General features: G+C 46.9%; 1 protein-coding gene across 1 annotated transcript in view; it reads left to right on the top strand.

Annotated features, from left to right (window-relative positions):
• LOC119970181 (trans-2,3-enoyl-CoA reductase-like) overlaps window positions 1-17,913 on the top strand; it is a 225,374-nt gene that overhangs the window by 194,785 nt on the left and 12,676 nt on the right. The window contains exon 8 of the mRNA XM_038804400.1: window positions 1,121-1,164. Within this exon, the coding sequence (XP_038660328.1) occupies window positions 1,121-1,164 (44 nt within the window). The remainder of the gene's footprint in view (window positions 1-1,120; window positions 1,165-17,913) is intronic.

Raw genomic sequence — 17,913 nt, 5'->3', positions numbered from 1 at the left:
GGAAAAGTAAAAAAAAAATGCATTTAAGTTCTGAAAGAATGAGGCTTGGCACTTACAAAAGAGAGTGACTCATATAAATGAACACTTATCACCTCATTAAAATTGTACTTAGACTTGAACTGACAAGACTTACCTTTAATAGGAACATAAGAACCAAGAGCAGGAGCAGGCAAATCTGCCCTTCGAGCCCGCTTCGCCATTCAATATGATCACGGCTGATCTCCTGTAGGCCTCAACCCCACTTTCCTGCCCGTTCTCCATAATCCTTCACAACCCATTACTAATTGATAATAAGTCTATCTTCTCGTTACATTTACTCAATTTCATGGCATCCACCACATTCTGGAGTAGTGAACTCCACAGATTCACAACCCTTTGAGAGAAATAATTTCTCCTCATCTGTTTTACATCTGCCATACCTGATCCTAAGACTGACCTTTCGATCTATATTGCCCCACAGGGGGAAGCACCTGCTCTACGTCTACTTTGTCAGCACCTTGTTGAGTTCTGTTCATGGCCAGAATGCTGTTGATCGGTATCATTCTATCTGTGAGAGATGACGGGAATGCAGCCACTAAACTTTAGTGAGGTCAGATAAGATCGTCTGCTGCGCTTCTTTTGATGGGTGAACAAGCTGATTCTGGAAGAGCAAACACAGCAATTTCACAGCAATCGATGCATTTTAATAGGGAGCCAAACTGTGAGATGTAGTTTCTGCATGGCCAATAGTGGAGTGGCATAACTCGAGCAACAGCTTTTGGATAACAGCCCTTAACTGTGTATCTGCACCTTGCTGAATGTGCTGTTTCATTATTCAACGTTATAGAAAAGTCTCTTTAGACTTGTTTACCGCCTGGGTAATTGACTCTTGAATCATCACTTTCAAAATCACCACAATGTCTCCATCTTACTTCTGTCTGACACTCTCTGTTTGAATTATCTTTATATGATCCAAAAGAAAGCCCCACAATGATTTAAAAGTAATTAACTTACTTAGAAGCAGGACAGTTCTGTTTTGCATTTAGTTGTGTAGTTCGCTGATGTAATTGATTTTGTTGTGTGTAGTACAGCTACATGATGGATGTGAAAGATCATGGTGTTTTATTACTTTATTTTCCAGGCTACGGCAACAGACAGATTATTCCAGCCATGGTCTGTTTTCTGGTACGTACAGAGCCAATTTTTATTCAAGATGAGTGCCCTGTGCTTTTACCGTTTCACTTTGCATTGCTTATAATTTTCCTTCATTTATTTTACTGAAATTTCAACAGGGGTAATATGTCTTTGAGACAGCACAGCTTGAAAGGAGAGAGAAATTATATTCCATGAGTTGTAAATAAATTCAAGCTAAGGTCCTTGGCTGCAACGACGTTTTAACCTGCACTGGGACTTGGTATTCCTTAAGGTAATGTTTAACATTGCGGCTTGGGCCTCTGAGGGACGTGACCCTATGAGGACTGAGCTTTATGTTGAAGTTAGTCCAAGCCTTCAGAACATTTCAGGTGCACCCCTTCACACTGTTGTGGGGTCAGCCAAAAATACTTGCACCAGTTCTAAAATCCTCATCAAATCACTTATGACCCTGCCCTCCCTCAGTCACCTCATGCAGCCATAGAACCATTGAAAAGTTACAGCACAGAAGGTGGAAATTCAGCGCATCGTGGCCATGCCAGCCCAAGGACATCCAAGTCCTCTTTCTAACTCCACCTTCCTGCACCCCGTCCATTAACCCTGCAGCTTATTACACTTAAGGTGCAGATCCAAGTACTTATAAAATAAGTTTTGGGTTTCTGCCTCCACCACTAATTCGGGGAGTGAATTCCAGACTCCCACTACCCTCTGCGTAAAAAACATTCTTCCTCATGTCCCTCTACAAATTCTGCCTCTTATCTTGAATCAATATCCACTGGTTCTAGAATTCTTCACCAAGGGAAACAATTTTATCTTATCCACTTTATCTCTTCCCCTCACAATTTTGTATACCTCAATCACCCCTCAGCCTTCTTTATGTCAAGGAAAATAACCCCAACCTATCCAGTGTCTCCTCATATCTACACTTTTCTAGTGCTGGCAGCAGTAAGGTTCCCAACATAGATCTGTGAAACACCACTTTCCATTTACAAGGGCTTCTATCGACCATTCCCTTTTGTTTCCTGTTACTAAGCCAACGTTTTATACAGTTTGCCTCATTGTCTGTATCAGTTTTTACATTTTTGTCCAATCTGCCATGTGGGACCTTGTCAAAAGCCTTGTTAAAATCCATGTACGCAACATCCACTGCATTACCTTCATCAACCCTTCTTGTCACTTCCTAAAAGAATTCAATCAAATTTTTGAGGAAAGATCTTCCTTTAACAAATCTATGCTGACTATCCCTGACTAGTCCAGCCTTTCTATGTGACAGTTAATCCTATCTCTCAGGATTGATTCTACTAATTTGCCCACCACCGATGTAAGGCTAACTGGCCTATAATTGTTTGGCATTTCCATTGATCCCTTTTGAAACAATGGAACCACGTTCACATTTCGCCAATCCTCTGGTACCTCCCCTGTATCTAGTGAGGATTGGAAAATCATCATTAAAGGATCTGCTATCTCCTTTGTTATGGGAGCGGCGTTTTCAGAACCCCAAAATGTATCATGGAGTTCAACCAACCTCTCCCTTTAATGTATTGTTGCTTTTGAAGCACACAGCTTGGTCTCCAGGTGTGGTATTACAATTATAGACACATGGGTTTTTAAACACAAAACAATGTTTATTCCATGAATTCAACTTAACCTTTTAAAATAAACATTGGATCCCTTAACACCCCTGACTTCGAAGATAACCCCGAAAATAATACTAAATAATCCCTCAAAATGTTCCTTCAAACCTTTAACCTTTAACGCCTTTAAACAGAAACAAGTCAGGTTAAAGACATTACTATAATGAGTTTAAATCACCCAAATGACTCAGAGATAGTCTTTCCTGGCAAAGATAACAGCAGATCCAGCATACTGCAAACACAGACACACCCAAGCTCTTTTTCTCAAAACTGAAACTAAAACTCCAAAAAAGCAGAAGTGAGCTCAGCTCGGCTCCCCCCCCCCCCCCCCCCCCCCCCCCCCCCCCGCCCTCTGACATCACTTCAGTAATATGAGCTGCTTCATTTTTTAAAGGTACATTGCTTAAACATCCATTTCTTAAAGGTACTCTCACATGACACCTTCCTAACCTCCGTCAGCAGCCTTGGAAACAGTCCATCTGGCCTGACGACTTATCAACTTTCAAGGATTCCAACCCTTCAAGTACTTCCTCTCTCTTTATGATTATCCCATTTAGTATCTCGCAGTGTTCATCCTGGACTACTATATCTGCATCATCCATAAGACCATAAGGCAATACAACATAGTAGCAGAATTAGGCCACTCGGCCCATCGAGTCTGCTCCACCATTCAATCATGGGCGATATTTTTGTCATCACCATTCTCCTGCTTTCTCCCCATAACCGCTGATTGCCTTATTGATTAAACACCTATCTATCTCTGTCTTAAAGACACTCAGTGATTTGGCCTCCCCAGACTTCTGTGACAAAGAGTTCGACAGATTCATTACCCTCTGGCTGAAGAAATTCCTCCTCATTTCTGTTTTAATGGATCGTCCCTTTAGTCTGAGATTGTGTCCTCTGCTTCTAGATTTTCTTGCAAGTGGAAACATCCTCTCCACATCCACTCTATCCAGGCCTCGCAGTATCCTGTAAGTTTCAATAAGATCCCCCCTCATCCTTGTATACTCCTACGAGTACAGACCCAGAGTCTTCAACCGTTCCTCATACGATAAGCTCTTCATTCCAGAGATCATTCTTATAAATCTCCTCTGGATCCTTTCCAGGGCCAACACATCCTTCCTTAGATACGGGGCCCAAAACAGCTCACAATACTCCAAATGGGGTCTGACCAGAGCCTTATGTAGCCTCAGAGGTACATCCATAGTTTTGCATTCTAGCCCTCTCAATATGAATGCGAACATTGCATTTGCCTTCCAAACTGCAGACTAAATCTGCACGTTAACCTGAAGAGAATCGTGAACAAGAACTTCCAAGTCCATTTTTGCTTCTGATTTCCTAAGCATCTCCCCATTTAGAAAATAGTCTATGCCTCGAGTTCTCCTTGCAAAATGCATAACCTCACATTTTTCCCCAATGTATTCCATCTGCCACTTCTTTGCCCTCTCTCCTAGCCTGCCCATGTCCTTCTGCAGCCCACCTGCTTCCTCAATACTATCTGTCCCTCTTCAGATCTTTGTATCATCTGCAAACTTAGCAACAATGCCTTCAGTTCCTTCTACCAGATCATTAATGTATATTGTGAAATATTGTCAGCACCGGCCCCTCAGGCACACCACCAGTCACCGGCTGCCATCCTGAAAAATACCCCTTTATCTATATTCTCTGCCTTCCGCCAGTCAGCCAATCCTCTATCCATGCCTGGATCTTACCCTCAACACCATGGGCTCTTAATGTAGTTAACAGTTTTCTATGTGCACCTTGTCAAAGGCCTTCTGGAAATCTAAATAAATCAAGTCCACTGGTTCTCCTTTGTCTAACTTCCTTGTCACTTCGTCAAAAAACTGCAACAGATTTGTCAGACATGACCTTCCCTTGACGAAGACGTGCTGACTCAGTCCTTTTTATGATGCACTTCCAAGTACTCCGCAATTTCATCTTAAATACTGGACTCTAAAATCTTACCAATGACTGAAGTCAGGCTAACCGGCCTATAATTTCCCATCTTCTGCTTCCCTCCCTTCTTAAACAGTGGTGTTATATGAGCCACTTTCCAGTACACTGGGACCCTTCCTGCCTCCAGTGATTCCTGAAAGATCATCAGCAATGCCTCAAACATCTCCTCAGCGATCTCTTTTAGAACCCTGGTGTGTAGTCCATTTGGCTCAGGTGACTAATCCACCTTCAGACCTTTCAGTTTCCCCAGAACGTCCCCCTTAGTGATGGTCACTACAGTCACCTCTGCCCCCTGATTCTCCTGGAGCTCTGGTATCCCACTGATGTCTTCCACCATGAACAATAACGTAAAGTAGCCGGGTGGGATTCTCCGACCCCCCGTCAGGTAGGAGAATCGCCGGGGTGGGGGGGGGGGGGGGGGGGGTGGTGAATCCCGCCCCACTGCTCTGACGGCAGGGGGGGGGGGGTGGTGAATCCCGCCCCACTGCTCTGACGGCGGGTGCCAAATTCTCCGGTGCCTGTTTTCGGGCGGGGGCGGGGATCGCGCCGCGCAGTTCAGGAGGCATTGGCAGCAGCCCACCCGGAAATTCCCCGGGCCCCGATAGGCCGAGCGGCTGCCCGATTTTGGACAGTCCTGCCGGCGTGAAATGGACATGGTCCATCCCGGTGGGACCTGGCTTGGAGGGCGGCTTGTGGGGTCCTTGGGGGGGCGCGGGGTGATCCGGCCCTGGGAGGGCCCCCATGGAGGCCTGGCCCGCGAACGGGGCCCACCAAACTGCGGGCCGGCCTGTGCCATGGGGGCACTCTTTCCCTCTGTGCCGGCCTCTATAACCCTCCGCAATGGCCCGATGACGTCGGTTCTGCGCATGCACCAACTCGCGCTGGGGGCGGAGGCCATTCGGCGCCGGTTGGCACGGCGCCAATCACTCCAGCGCCAGCCTAGCCCCTGGAAGTGCGGAGGATTCCTCAACTTCCGGGCGGCCTGACGCCGGAGTGGTTCACGCTGCTCTTTGGCGTGCCCCGCCGATTCCGGGAGAATCCTGGCCACTATTCAGTTCCTCTGCCATTTCTTTATTTCCTATTATTATTTCTCCAGCCACATTTTCCAGTGGTCCAATGTCTATTTTTGCCTCTCTCTTACCTTTTATATATTGAAAAATACTCTTCCTATCTTCTTTTATATTACTTGCTAGCTTGCACTCATATTTTATCTTCTTCCCCCTTGTTGTCCTCTGCTCACTTTTAAAGGCTTTCCAATCCTCTGGCTTCCCACTAAGCCTCACCACTTTGTATGCTTTTCCTTTTGCTTTTATGCTGTCCTTGACTTCCCTCATCAGCCATGGATGCCTCGTCCTCCCCTTAGCATGTTTCCTCCTCCTTCGGATGAATTTCTATTGTGTATCGCGAATCATCCAAAAACTCCTGCCATTGCTGGTCCACTGTCTTCCCTGCTGGTCTCCTTTTCCAATCAACTCTGGTCAGTTCCTCCCTCATGTCTTTTTAATTACCTTTATTTAGTTGTAATACCATTACATCTAATTGCAGCTCCTCTCATTCAAACTGCAGGATAGATTCTATCATATTGTGCTCACTGCTCCCTAAGGGTTTCTTCACCTTAAATTCTTTATTCAAGTCTGCCTCATTACACATCACCAAATACAGAATTGCCTGTTCCCCAATAGGCTCCGACACAAGCTGCTCCAAAAAAAATATGTCGCAGACATTCCACAAATTCCTTTTCTTGGGATCCACTACCAACCTGATTTTCCCAGTCCACGTTCATATTGAAGTCGCCCATGATAATTGTAATATTGCTTTTTTTACATGCCTTTTCTATCTCCTGATTCATTTTCTGCTCCACATCCTGACAACAGCTAGGCGGCCTGTGGTCTTTTTATCTTTGCAATTCCTCAACTCTATCCACAGAGATTCTATGCCTTCTGATCTAATATCGCTCCTTGCTGTCGATTTAACTTCATTCCTTACTAACAATGCAGCCCCACCCCCTTTGCCCCTCTGCCTGTCCTTTCGATCGGACACATATCCTTGTATATTTAGATCCCAGCCCTGATCCCTTGCAGCCACGTCTCTCTGATGCCCACAACATCAACATCGAACTGGCCAATTTCAATGTGTGCAACAATCTTGTTCCATATACTGCGCGCATTTAGGTACAACACCATCAATCCTGCATTGACCACCTCCCTTTTCACACTTGTCACCTTTTCTGCTCTGCCTGAGGGTGGTGTGGTCTCATATTTTGGTTCTCTATTTCCCCTTCAGTTATGACACCTTTTTTTTAAAATTTAGAGTACCCAATTATTTTTGTTTCCAATTAAGGGGCAATTTAGCGTGACCAATCCACCTATCCTGCACATCTTTGGGTTGTGGGGGTAAAACCCATGCAGGCATGGGGAGAATGTGAAAACTCCACACGGACAGTGACCCAGGGCTGGGATTCGAACACCGGTCCTTAGTGCCGCAGTCCCAGTGCTAACCACTGCGTCGCATGCCACCCCTTTTATGATACCTTCTAAGCTCACATTCTGCTTCCCACCCCTCTGCCACCCCCCCGCCATACTGGTTTAAATTTCTTTTGTAAACACGGAGACAAAATATTAATTTAAACCCCTTCCCGTAGCCTCTGCATCTACACACAAGTGTATGAGATGTCTAGCCAAGCTACATGGTCGGATGATGACGATAGCCAGACATTAGCACACAAAGCGAACTGATATATTTTACGGTCGAATGTGTTAGCACAGTACCAACAGAAGCTTTTGCCACCTCTAGACTATGGGTTGAATCACTGGAATCTATGGATTTTCAGGAATCGCCGGAGGCAGGGAGGGTCCTAGAGGACTGGAAAATGGCTAATGTAACACTCCTGTTTAAAAAGGGAGGGAGTCAAATGATGTGAACTCAAAGGCCAGTTAGCCTGACTTTGGTTGCTGGCAGGATTTTAGGGTTTATTAGTAAGGATGTTATTGTGGAGTTACATGGTAAAATAGGGCTGAGTCAACACGGATTCGTCTAGGGGAGGTCATGTCTGACAAATCTGTTAGAATATTTTGAGGAAGAAATATTTAGACAAAGAAGAACCAGTGGATGTGATCTATTTGGATTTCCAGAAGACCTTTGACAAGATACCAGACAGGAGACTACTAAATAAGGTAAGAGCCCATGGTGTTAAGCGAGAGGTACTGGCATGGCTAGAGGATTGGCTGACTGGCAGAAGGCAGAGAGTGGAGATAAGGTGGTCTTTTTCAGGATGGCGGCCGGTGACTCGTGGTGTTCCAAAGGGGTCAGTGTTGGGACTACAACTATTCACGATATACATTAATGATCTGGAAGAACGAACTGAGGGCATTGTTGCTAAGTTTGCAGATGATACAAAGATCTGTAGAGGGACAGGAAGTGCTGAGGAAGCAGGGACACTGCAGAAGAACTTGGTCAAGCTAGGAGAGTGGGAAAAGATGTGGCAGAGGCATACAATGTGTAAAAGTGTGAGGTTATGCACTTTTGTAGGAAGAATAGAGGCATAGGCTATTTTCTAAATGGGGAAAGGCTTTCGGAATCAGAAGCACAAAGGGACTTACGAGTCCTAGTTCAGGATTCTCTTAATATGTAGGTTCAGTTAGCAGTTAGGAAGGCAAATGCAATGTAAGCATTCATGTCAAGAAGGCTAGTATACAAGAGCAGGGTTGTACTGCTGAGACTGTATAAGGCTCTGGTCAGACCCCATTTGGGACACTGTGAGCAGTTTTGGGCACGTATCTAAGAAAGGATGTGCTGGCCTTGGAGAGGATCCAGAGGAGGTTCACAAGAATGATCCCCTGAATGAAGAGCTTGTTACATGAGGAGCGGTTGAGGACTCTGGGTCGTACTCAATTAAGTTGAGAAGGATGAGGGGGGATCTTACTGAAGCTTACAGAATACTGAGAAGCCTAGATAGAGTGGAAGTGGAGAGGATGAGAAGAAAAAAGAACCTGAGGGCACAGTCTCAGACTGAAGTGATGATCCTTTAAAACAAGGATGAGGAAGAATTTCTTCAGCCAGAGTGTAGTGAATCTGTGGAAATCATTGCCGCAGAAGGCTGTGGAGTCCAAGTTACTTGAGTATGTTGAAATCAGAGGTAGATAGGTTTTTGATCAATAAGGGGATCAGGGGTTATGGAGAGACGACAGGAGAATGGGAATGAGAAATTAGCCATGATTGAATAGTGGAGCACACTCGATGGGCCAAATGGCCTAATTCTGCTCCTATATCTTGTGATCTTATGGTCTTCTGCATCTTCCAAGGAGTGGCAATCACCATCGGATTGCAAGTCCGCTCTTCTTCGTTTACTTTGCACTGGGGCTCCATGTCTTTCACGTGGATTTCCGAATCTGAATTCTTTCGAAATGCAGAGCTTTTTGGGAGCCCTACATTTGCAGTGCAGGATTATCAGGGCAAGCCAAGCCATTCTCCCCCCCCCCCCCCCCCCCCCCCCCCCCCCCCCCCCATTTTTACTGCATGAGCAGCCATACACTGGTAAGTTTAAAGATCCGAAAGCCACTTTGAGAAGCTACGGAGAGAAAATAAGAATACAAGGTAAGTGGGCGTGACAGTAGGGTGACAGATGGATGAAAAAGTAGGGTGTCAGGAATGTGTGTGAAGGGGTAGCGTCGTGGTGACGGGGTGGTGGGATGGATCAATGGTATATTTATCCAGGAATTAAAACTAGTTTTAATCCTTCTAACATTTTCTGGATAACTATTCTGGGATTTGGAATCATCCAAGGTCTGACTTTAACTTAGAGTTTCGGAGGGTTCCAGATGCAGGGGAATTGTCCATTGAAAGTCCAATCTTCCAGGCAAGTTCCATGTAGTCAGTGCATGGAGACTTACTGGTGTCTCCCAGTGCATCTTGAGGGGTGCCTCCTGGGGACAACCATTGGAGGTATGTTCTGGGACATGCATAAGCCCACTGGTGCAAGGTTGGCAGAATCAACATGCTAAATTGGTTGCCAGTGCACGCGAAAGCAGCCTTTTATTTTGCACACTTATATTTATGTACCCATGAACTTGGTGAGTGATGTTTCAACCAACCACTGCCAAACTCACCGCGCGCAATCGCTTGGAGCTGCCATCTCTGATATCCATTGCACTTGAGTGTCGCTACAGCAACTCACCCTGATCACCCCTAGTATATTATGTTGTAGACACCATGGATCCAGTGATTCCAGGCCTACTGGCATGCAGGGATCTAACTGAGAGAAACTCTGACTGTCATTTTGAAATGTTCATCCCAGAATAAGATTCCTTTCCCCAATTCTCCAAACATAACATTTGCACTGTTGTAACACACAACACACTGGTGATTTTAAGATGTTGAGAAAATGCTAAGGGAGATTAAATTGAATTTAGACGAACAGTTGATTACAGAACTAGGTCTGAATTTATGATGGAAAGCACAAGGTTAATTTCTAACACTCTAGGAATATGATTTGCTACTTTTATGAACTGAACATTTGGACAGGTCCCAGAGGCAATTATGAGTTGACAGATGCTGCTGCCTCTCAGTCTTGTGTTAAATTGGTTCATTACCTCAGAGAAAACACATTCATACACCAATTTGAAAAATATATATTTATTTATAATGTAATGATCCAGGATAAACATAGATTAATAAAAAAAATGTTGCTGTACAATGCACAGTTGTGACATACATTAGGAAGGATTGTATTCTTGGACATAGAGTTTGATCACTGTCTGGACTAATTGAATTTGTACATTATTATTTTAAGGGAAAATACAGGGTGAAATTTTTCAATAATGAGAACGCAACGGGGGAATAATGAATTAGCACCCTGTGCTACTTTTCAACCTACTTTACACTCTGCCCAGTTTAGAAAAGGGTCTGTTGATTAACTTTCATTCAGTTTTCCGTGACTTACGTTGAACAATTTTACCCGTTGAATTTTAAAATGAATGAAAACAGATGGAAGCATCCCTCAGTTTCAAAAAGAAATACTGTTTTGAAGGATCAGTCACTGGAACCACAAACAGCCGGCATCCATTCACTGCAGATGTTGTGTGGTATTCTGGACATGAGTGGGAAGAGAGGGAGAGTATTGTTTGCTTCTCCATTAAAAATAAATAAAAGCGTATCTTCATGATGTTACTGGTTAAGATCAATTAAAACATAAACATAGTATACCCTAGTTGTAAATAATGAATCAAAAAGCAATCTTCCTCAAATAAAATGACCTTAAACATCATGTACCCATACTGTGCCTCACCTGGATATATTTGGACCTGTCAATGGAAAGTGTTCTATTCTCCAGCACTAATATTTCTCACTTTGAAGGACACATTCAAATAATATTGATCAGGGGTGAAATAGGTTAGAAAGTCACTTCACTAAAATTGGCTTGTTAATGATAACCTACTCGTGCTTACTTTAATAGACTGAATATTCTATGCACAGTTGCGAAGTCAATGGAGCTGCCAATCAGAGATTCTATCATCTTCTAATTCAAACTATTTATCCAGTTTCCCTTCAAAAGGTGAAATGGTCTGTGCCTCCTTTGACCCACGTCAAAGTATCCCACATTCCAATCACCTTGGGCTGGATTCTCATTGTAAAAAACGGGACTATGGGCGGCCTTGGCCTCAGATTCCCGTTCTGGCCCCTTATTCAAAGCGAGTGACATTGAATAGCCATGTGTTCCTCAACACAGCGAGTGCCAGAAAACAGTGGCTAAACATGTTCACTTGGGGACTTTGGTCCCTTTTGGGAAGCCTTTGGGTTTGGTGACTTGCAAATTGAAAATTGCTTTTTGTCCCTCCCTGTCCAATTGACAAAGACATCAGAGTAGAGTGCTGGATGTGTGATTTATTGGCGGTGGGCAGGTTTCTCATTTACCCCCCAGCTCTTGTACGAGATTTGAAATTTATTTTTTTTCTTTAAATTTAGAGTAGCCAATAATTCTTTTTCCAATTAAGGGGCAATTTCGCGTGGCCAATCCACCTCACCAGCACATCTTTGGGTTGTGGGGGTGAAACCCATGCAGGCATGGGGAGAATGTGCAAACTCCACACGGACAGTGACCTAGGGCCGGGATCCGAACCCGGGTCCTCAGCGCCGCAGTCCCAGTGCTAACCACTGCGCCGCATGCCACCCTTCAGCTTTGAAAATTGCAGCACTTGCTGGAGACACCAGAACTCAGACATGCCATTGAGACTGCAGTGTTCAAAGCACACCCACTCCTATTCTCTCCCATCGGTATTTGAAGTTCTGCTCCAGTATCTTAAGCTTCTCCTAATAACCACAGTTTCCTATTTCGACTATAACCTTGAAGAATTAATCTTGCATTCTGTCGAATGCTTTAATGTTCCTCTTGTAATGAGGTGTCCAAACCTGCTCAGGGTGTACTAATTGTGGCCGAATTAATATTTTATACAAATTTAGCAATGCTGTTCCCACTATTTTCACTGTCTGTGTTAAGCAGAGGCAGCTGCCTCTTTCGATAAGCAGCACTAACCATTAGCATTGGAGTCAAATAAAGAGGCTCTGCAGAGAGACGCCTGTTTCTTTCTACACTGATGTTGCCAGAACTGCGGAGTTCTTCCTGCATTGTCTGCATTTATCTCAATTGCAGAAGCATTGCTTGTAAAAAGTTTTGGGCAGCTCAATAAATTATTCACACCTCAACAATCTCCACGTATTTATCAATTCAAAAAGCTCCGCTGATTTCGACAGTTGCTCTTTAGATAAAGCATAATGATATTAGCGTTAAGATTTGTTACACTGTCAGGCATTCTACATCAAGCCTATACAAATGTGACATTTTTAATTTTCCTGTGCACAATGGGAAAATCACAGGAACATAACATAAGGGGATCAGGGGTTATGGGGAGAAGACAGGAGAATGGGGATGAGAAAATATCAGCCATGATTGAATGGCGGAGCAGACTCGATGGGCCGAGTAGCCTAATTCTGCTCCTATGTCTTATGGTCTTATAATTGCGCCCATTAAATCTGATCGGACAGTAGATATTACTGCCATTTCCAGGGACTTATATATTTAAATGGACTAGATTCCTCTGTGTAGCCGTTTCTTTCCATTGACTGTTTACTCCTTGTTTTTCCCCCTCCAATTGTATTCCATCACATTTATTGACATCACCTTGCATCTGGCACGTGTTTATCTGTTCTTCTAAACTGCCGACATCTTCACAACTTTTTTTACAGTATGTCATCCTCAATCTTTCTCTCACCTACTCCTTTTCGGTTATCTGTTAAATTGTGACATTCTACTTCCAACATGAGAAAATGATGTGGCAAAAAAAAAAAGCATCTAGAATTACAGGAAACCTATTCGCATGGGCAGGAAATTGATTAGGAGGTGCAGGAGACAAGCCAGGATAATGGTTATGTGCTCGAGTTGGCCGGACATAATGAGTGATGATCCCCTTCCCGCGTCAACCCCAGAGATTTGTAAAATAGTGCACAATCTACCGGCCACGTTGCTTCTGAGAGTCAGTGCACCGCAACGCAACATGGCCAGTAGATGCGAGGAGACCCTCAGATTAACACAGATTAGAAAGTGCATCTTAATCTACAATGGTTTCATTAACAGGAAGTCCCTTTGAGCATACAAATTGGCTGTGGTCCTTTTCACACACACCTCTCTGAACCCAAGTTAGTGTCTGTGGATTTCTCTTCAGAATCCCCCCCCCCCCCCCCCCAATCATTGTCCCGTGAAAATTTCCACACTCCAGTTCCAGAAACACCCTTTAAAATCTTACTTCTCAATAACTCTTTCCATTCATGGTTTATATCCCAAAATTCAGTCTACATTTTCCAAAATCCGGTCCAAGTTTTCCAAATGACTCCTCTTGTGCATGAGTTAACCACCGCGTTGGACCCAGCATGGATCTTGCGTGCGGGTTCAATAGCGGGAAAGGCCAAAATAGAGATTTGCGTCAGGCGAGGATCAGTTTGCTATCTAACTGGCCCAGTCCTAATGACGAGTTCCGAATTATGCCCAAATGTGATGAGCATATCATTGACCCCAATTTTCATCACTTTCCATCTCATTCGCAATATTGAATTCAAATTTAATGGTGTCCCGGGAATGAACCGGCTCCCCAGCAAGAAATCACGTGGGTGTCATTTCTTACTTCTTTTTAAAACGTGAAGCTGGTGCAATGGCTGCTGAGAGGAAGTGAGGAGGTGGTGGCCATTTCCATTTTTTGGCATGCAGCTCAATGGCACTGGATGGGCCTGGCATGCTGCTCGGGTGTCCCAGGCGACGAGGTTGTGGTTATAGAGCACAGGGAGCGGACCACCTCCACCTGAAACTGTGCCATGTCACGCTGCAACTGTGCCACCAGCTTCTGGGTCTGTGCCACATCAACCAGTGACTGCACCATCTCCCTCTGTAATTGTGCCATGCCCTTCTGTGTCTGTGCCAAATCAGCCAGCATCTGGGCAATGCTGCCGATGCTCTCAACCAAGGCCCGTTGTGACTGGGCCATGCTGAAGATCATCGCTGCGATGTCCAGGTGGCTCTGCCTGTGAGAGACCAGCCCTGTCCTGGGCCTCGCCCACTGCCTGCACAGAGTGTCCCAGGCATTGGGCATGCTGATCATACTCGCCCTCAAGGTCTCTACTGTGGACCCCACCCATGTGGTGTTGGCCTGAGTGGCACGCATTTTCAGGACCATCTCATGCCCATGCACTCGGTTGGACCCATCGAACTGCATCTGCAGGTGCTTGTTGCCCACCGAAAGCCCCTCAAGTAGTTACTGGCTCTGCAACTGCAATCTATAATCAATAGGACTGTCCGTTCCAGAAGCCTGAAACTCATCTGGATGGCAGCTAGTCCCTGGGGTCGGCTCACCCTCCAACTATCCAACCCTCGGGAATTCCTACCTCCAGCTGCTGCACAGGATCAGCTGTGTGGTGTGCACTAGGTAGTGCCCCAGGAGCCTCTTCACTGAAGTGCCCAACTGAGGTGAATGTCTCTGGGATGGTGGAAGGTGTTGGAGACAGCTGTGATGGGAAATCTGTGTCATCTTCGGCCTGGTGCTCCGGGGTGTCCCAGGTTTCAGGTTGATGGCTCCCATCCGTGTTGGTGTCGTCCTCGGCGCCAGTTGGCACCTGGGGGTGGGGTTGTGGTTGAGGTCGGAGTTGGGGGACACCAGAAGGGCCCGCCCCATCAGCAGCAGCTCCTGCAAGACACAAGACAAGACGCATGATTAGACCGGGGTCAAGTGGGGAGGTGGGGGCCTGTTGGGGAGGGGGGAGGTGGTGTGTTTGGGAGGTAGGAGTAGGCATGTTGATGTTGGCGTGGGGGTGTTGGCATGGTGTGGGGCTGGTATGGGTGTGAAGTTGGTATGGGGGTGGTGGTGGGTGTGGGGGTGGTGGTGGGTGTGAGGGTGGTGGTGGGTGTAAGGGTGGTGCGGGGGTGAGGTTGTGTGAGTGGCGGTGGAGGGCTGACACACATGTCACGGGGAACCGCAATTCAGCAGGGTCTCACTTGCCCGAAGTTGACCTCCACCCCGGCAAATGCCCTTTCTTCAGGCCCGTCGACCACGTCCAGGGCCCTCTGCTCTGCTGCGATGAGGGGCAACGGTCCGGTCTCCAGTCTTCTCCCTCTCCGTGAGGGGCTGCAGGTTCCCCCCTCCAGTCTTCTCCCTCTCTGTGAGGGGCTGCAGGTTCCCCCCTCCAGTCTTCTCCCTCTCTGTGAGGGGCTGCAGGTTCCCCCCTCCAGTCTTCTCCCTCTCTGTGAGGGGCTGCAGGTTCCCCCCTCCAGTCTTCTCCCTCTCTGTGAGGGGCTGCAGGTTCCCCCCTCCAGTCTTCTCCCTCTCTGTGAGGGGCTGCAGGTTCCCCCCTCCAGTCTTCTCCCTCTCCGTGAGGGGCTGCAGGTTCCCCCCTCCAGTCTTCTCCCTCTCTGTGAGGGGCTGCAGGTTCCCCCCTCCAGTCTTCTCCCGCTCCCAGTGGTTATGGGGGGGGGGGAACAGAAAACGCACAATGTTAGACAGTCCGACACATGCAACCCAGGGGGGAAGGTATCTGGTGGCTTCAGTGGTCAGAGCGCCCAGCCATGGTGCCGGCATGTGGTGTAGGGTGTTGGTTCGGTCACCCTGCGGGTGGGTGGTTTGGGGGGGAACGGGTTACGAGTGTGTGGGTCGGTAGGTTGGTGCCAGGGGCACAGCGCTGCATACTCATCCTGGCCACCCTGAGGAAGTCGTGCAGTTTCTTCCTGCACTGCTGGCCTTACTGGATGGTGTTGCTCACGGCGCTGACAACCTCTGCCATCTGTGCCCAGGTCCAGAGAATGGCCACGGCTGGCAGCCTCCTTCCCAGCCTGGGTTACAGGGTCACCCGCCTCTCTTCCATGGCGTCTAGCAGGGTCTCCAGTTTTGCGTTGGTGAATTGCAGGGCCGCTCTCCTCACTGCCACCTTCTTGGCTGGGATGGTGTGTGTGGGGAGTGAAGTGTGTATCTGCGGCTGCAGCTTGTCAGCCTCCTGAATGTCAATCATGAATCCGGTACCGTTTCTCATCGGACTCGATTGTGCCCCACATGGCGCCGGTGCTAGCCCCTTACTGGTTGATGAATCAGTCCTGGCGTGGTGCCAGTTTTGCTGTTGTAGATGTCCACGAATCCTGCCCCGGCATCAACACTTAGTCTCAGGAATGGAGAATTCCACTGAATGTGTGTTATTTTTGTGAAAATGAGCTGATACAGTGATACCAATATGGAACGGTGATGTTTCCTTGTTGTTTAATGGTTAGTGTGATATGTGGAATGTTACGTAGGTGAATTTTCTAAGTGTTGACTGTTTAAAAAAACAAAATATACCTCAAGTGGTTTTCATGGGTACATGAACCATGTCTCAGATGATGATTATTCCATTGCATTTTAGTCAAATCCTAAAGCCTGATCAGTTTGTCTGAACTCTGTGTCAGCACCATAGAGGCAGCAGGCAACAATCAAACACTCAAGAGCTGGACTTCAGCTCAAGGAAGAAATCTTCCAACAAATGATTTCACCTCAGGAAGGAGCAGTGCTCTGAAAGCTGGTTATTCGAACCAAACCTGTTGGATTTTAACCTGGTGTTGTAAGACTTCTTACTGGGCTCACCCCAGTCCAACGCTAGCGTCTCCACATCATTTCAGCCAAAAGTGTATGCAAGGGGGTGCCTACGCACGGTTCACTAATGTTCCCGACAGGGATCTGGGGTCTAATGGCTCCTTCTCTGGCCTGGAATGAGAGATTTCCAGAACCACTGGTTCGGTGGATGGCACTCTGAGAGAAGGCGGGGCATTTAAGGATGGAGGAGGCTATGGGGATTTGAGGGTCACAGGGCGGAAGCCATAACTGATTGTTGGCCTGTCTCCTTCTCCAATTCCTTACAGATACCAAAATGGATGGTGGTGTCCTCGCAGTGCTGGTGGCAGCCCAGGTGGCCAGCCACTGGGGAAGACAATAAGGTTGACGCAGGCTGGAGGTGGCACCCCATGTGCAGGGGGCCGCCGCACACCTTGAAGACCTGGCCAGCCATGAGGCCGAGGAGGAACCAAGAGGGGAATGCCTGTGAAGGTCCAAAGTGTACAGGCATCTTTGGTCTTTCAAGGAGATGACGGACAGCATGTGCCGCAGAAGACTCCATAGCACCCCATGGAGCAGGAGGAGGACACCCGCTCCCAGTGGACATCAAGGGTCACCGCAGCCCTGAATGTCCTTGCCACCGGTTCATTCCAGGTCTCGAGTGGGGACTTGTGCAGCTCTTCCTAAGCTACAACTCACAGCTGTGAGGTCACAGATGCCCTGTATGCACGGGCAGCTGACTATATCAACTTTGCACCAAGTCCACCAAGTTGCCCAGACTACAGGATTCTCCGCCATTGCTGGGAAGTGGCAGGTCCAGGGGAGAATTGATGGTATACATGTTACCTTGCCTGCACTGGGGCATCAGGAGGTGTCCTTCATTCGCAGGGAGGGGTTCCACTCCCTGAATGTTGAACACATGTGCGACCATCACTTCCAGATCATGTACGACAGCTTCATCCTGGGACACTCTGAGATCCCTAGTATCTTTGAGGACCAACATAGGATGGCAGATTGACTCCCAGGGGACAAGGGGTACCTGCTGAGGTCCTAGCTGCCGGCGCCAATGCAGAGGTCAGAAATTG

Source organism: Scyliorhinus canicula, chromosome 8 (genome assembly GCF_902713615.1).
Source record: "Scyliorhinus canicula chromosome 8, sScyCan1.1, whole genome shotgun sequence".
Lineage (NCBI taxonomy): Eukaryota > Metazoa > Chordata > Chondrichthyes > Carcharhiniformes > Scyliorhinidae > Scyliorhinus > Scyliorhinus canicula.
The sequence above is the reverse complement of the archived record's forward strand: the minus strand, read 5'-3'. Positions and strand labels throughout refer to the sequence as shown.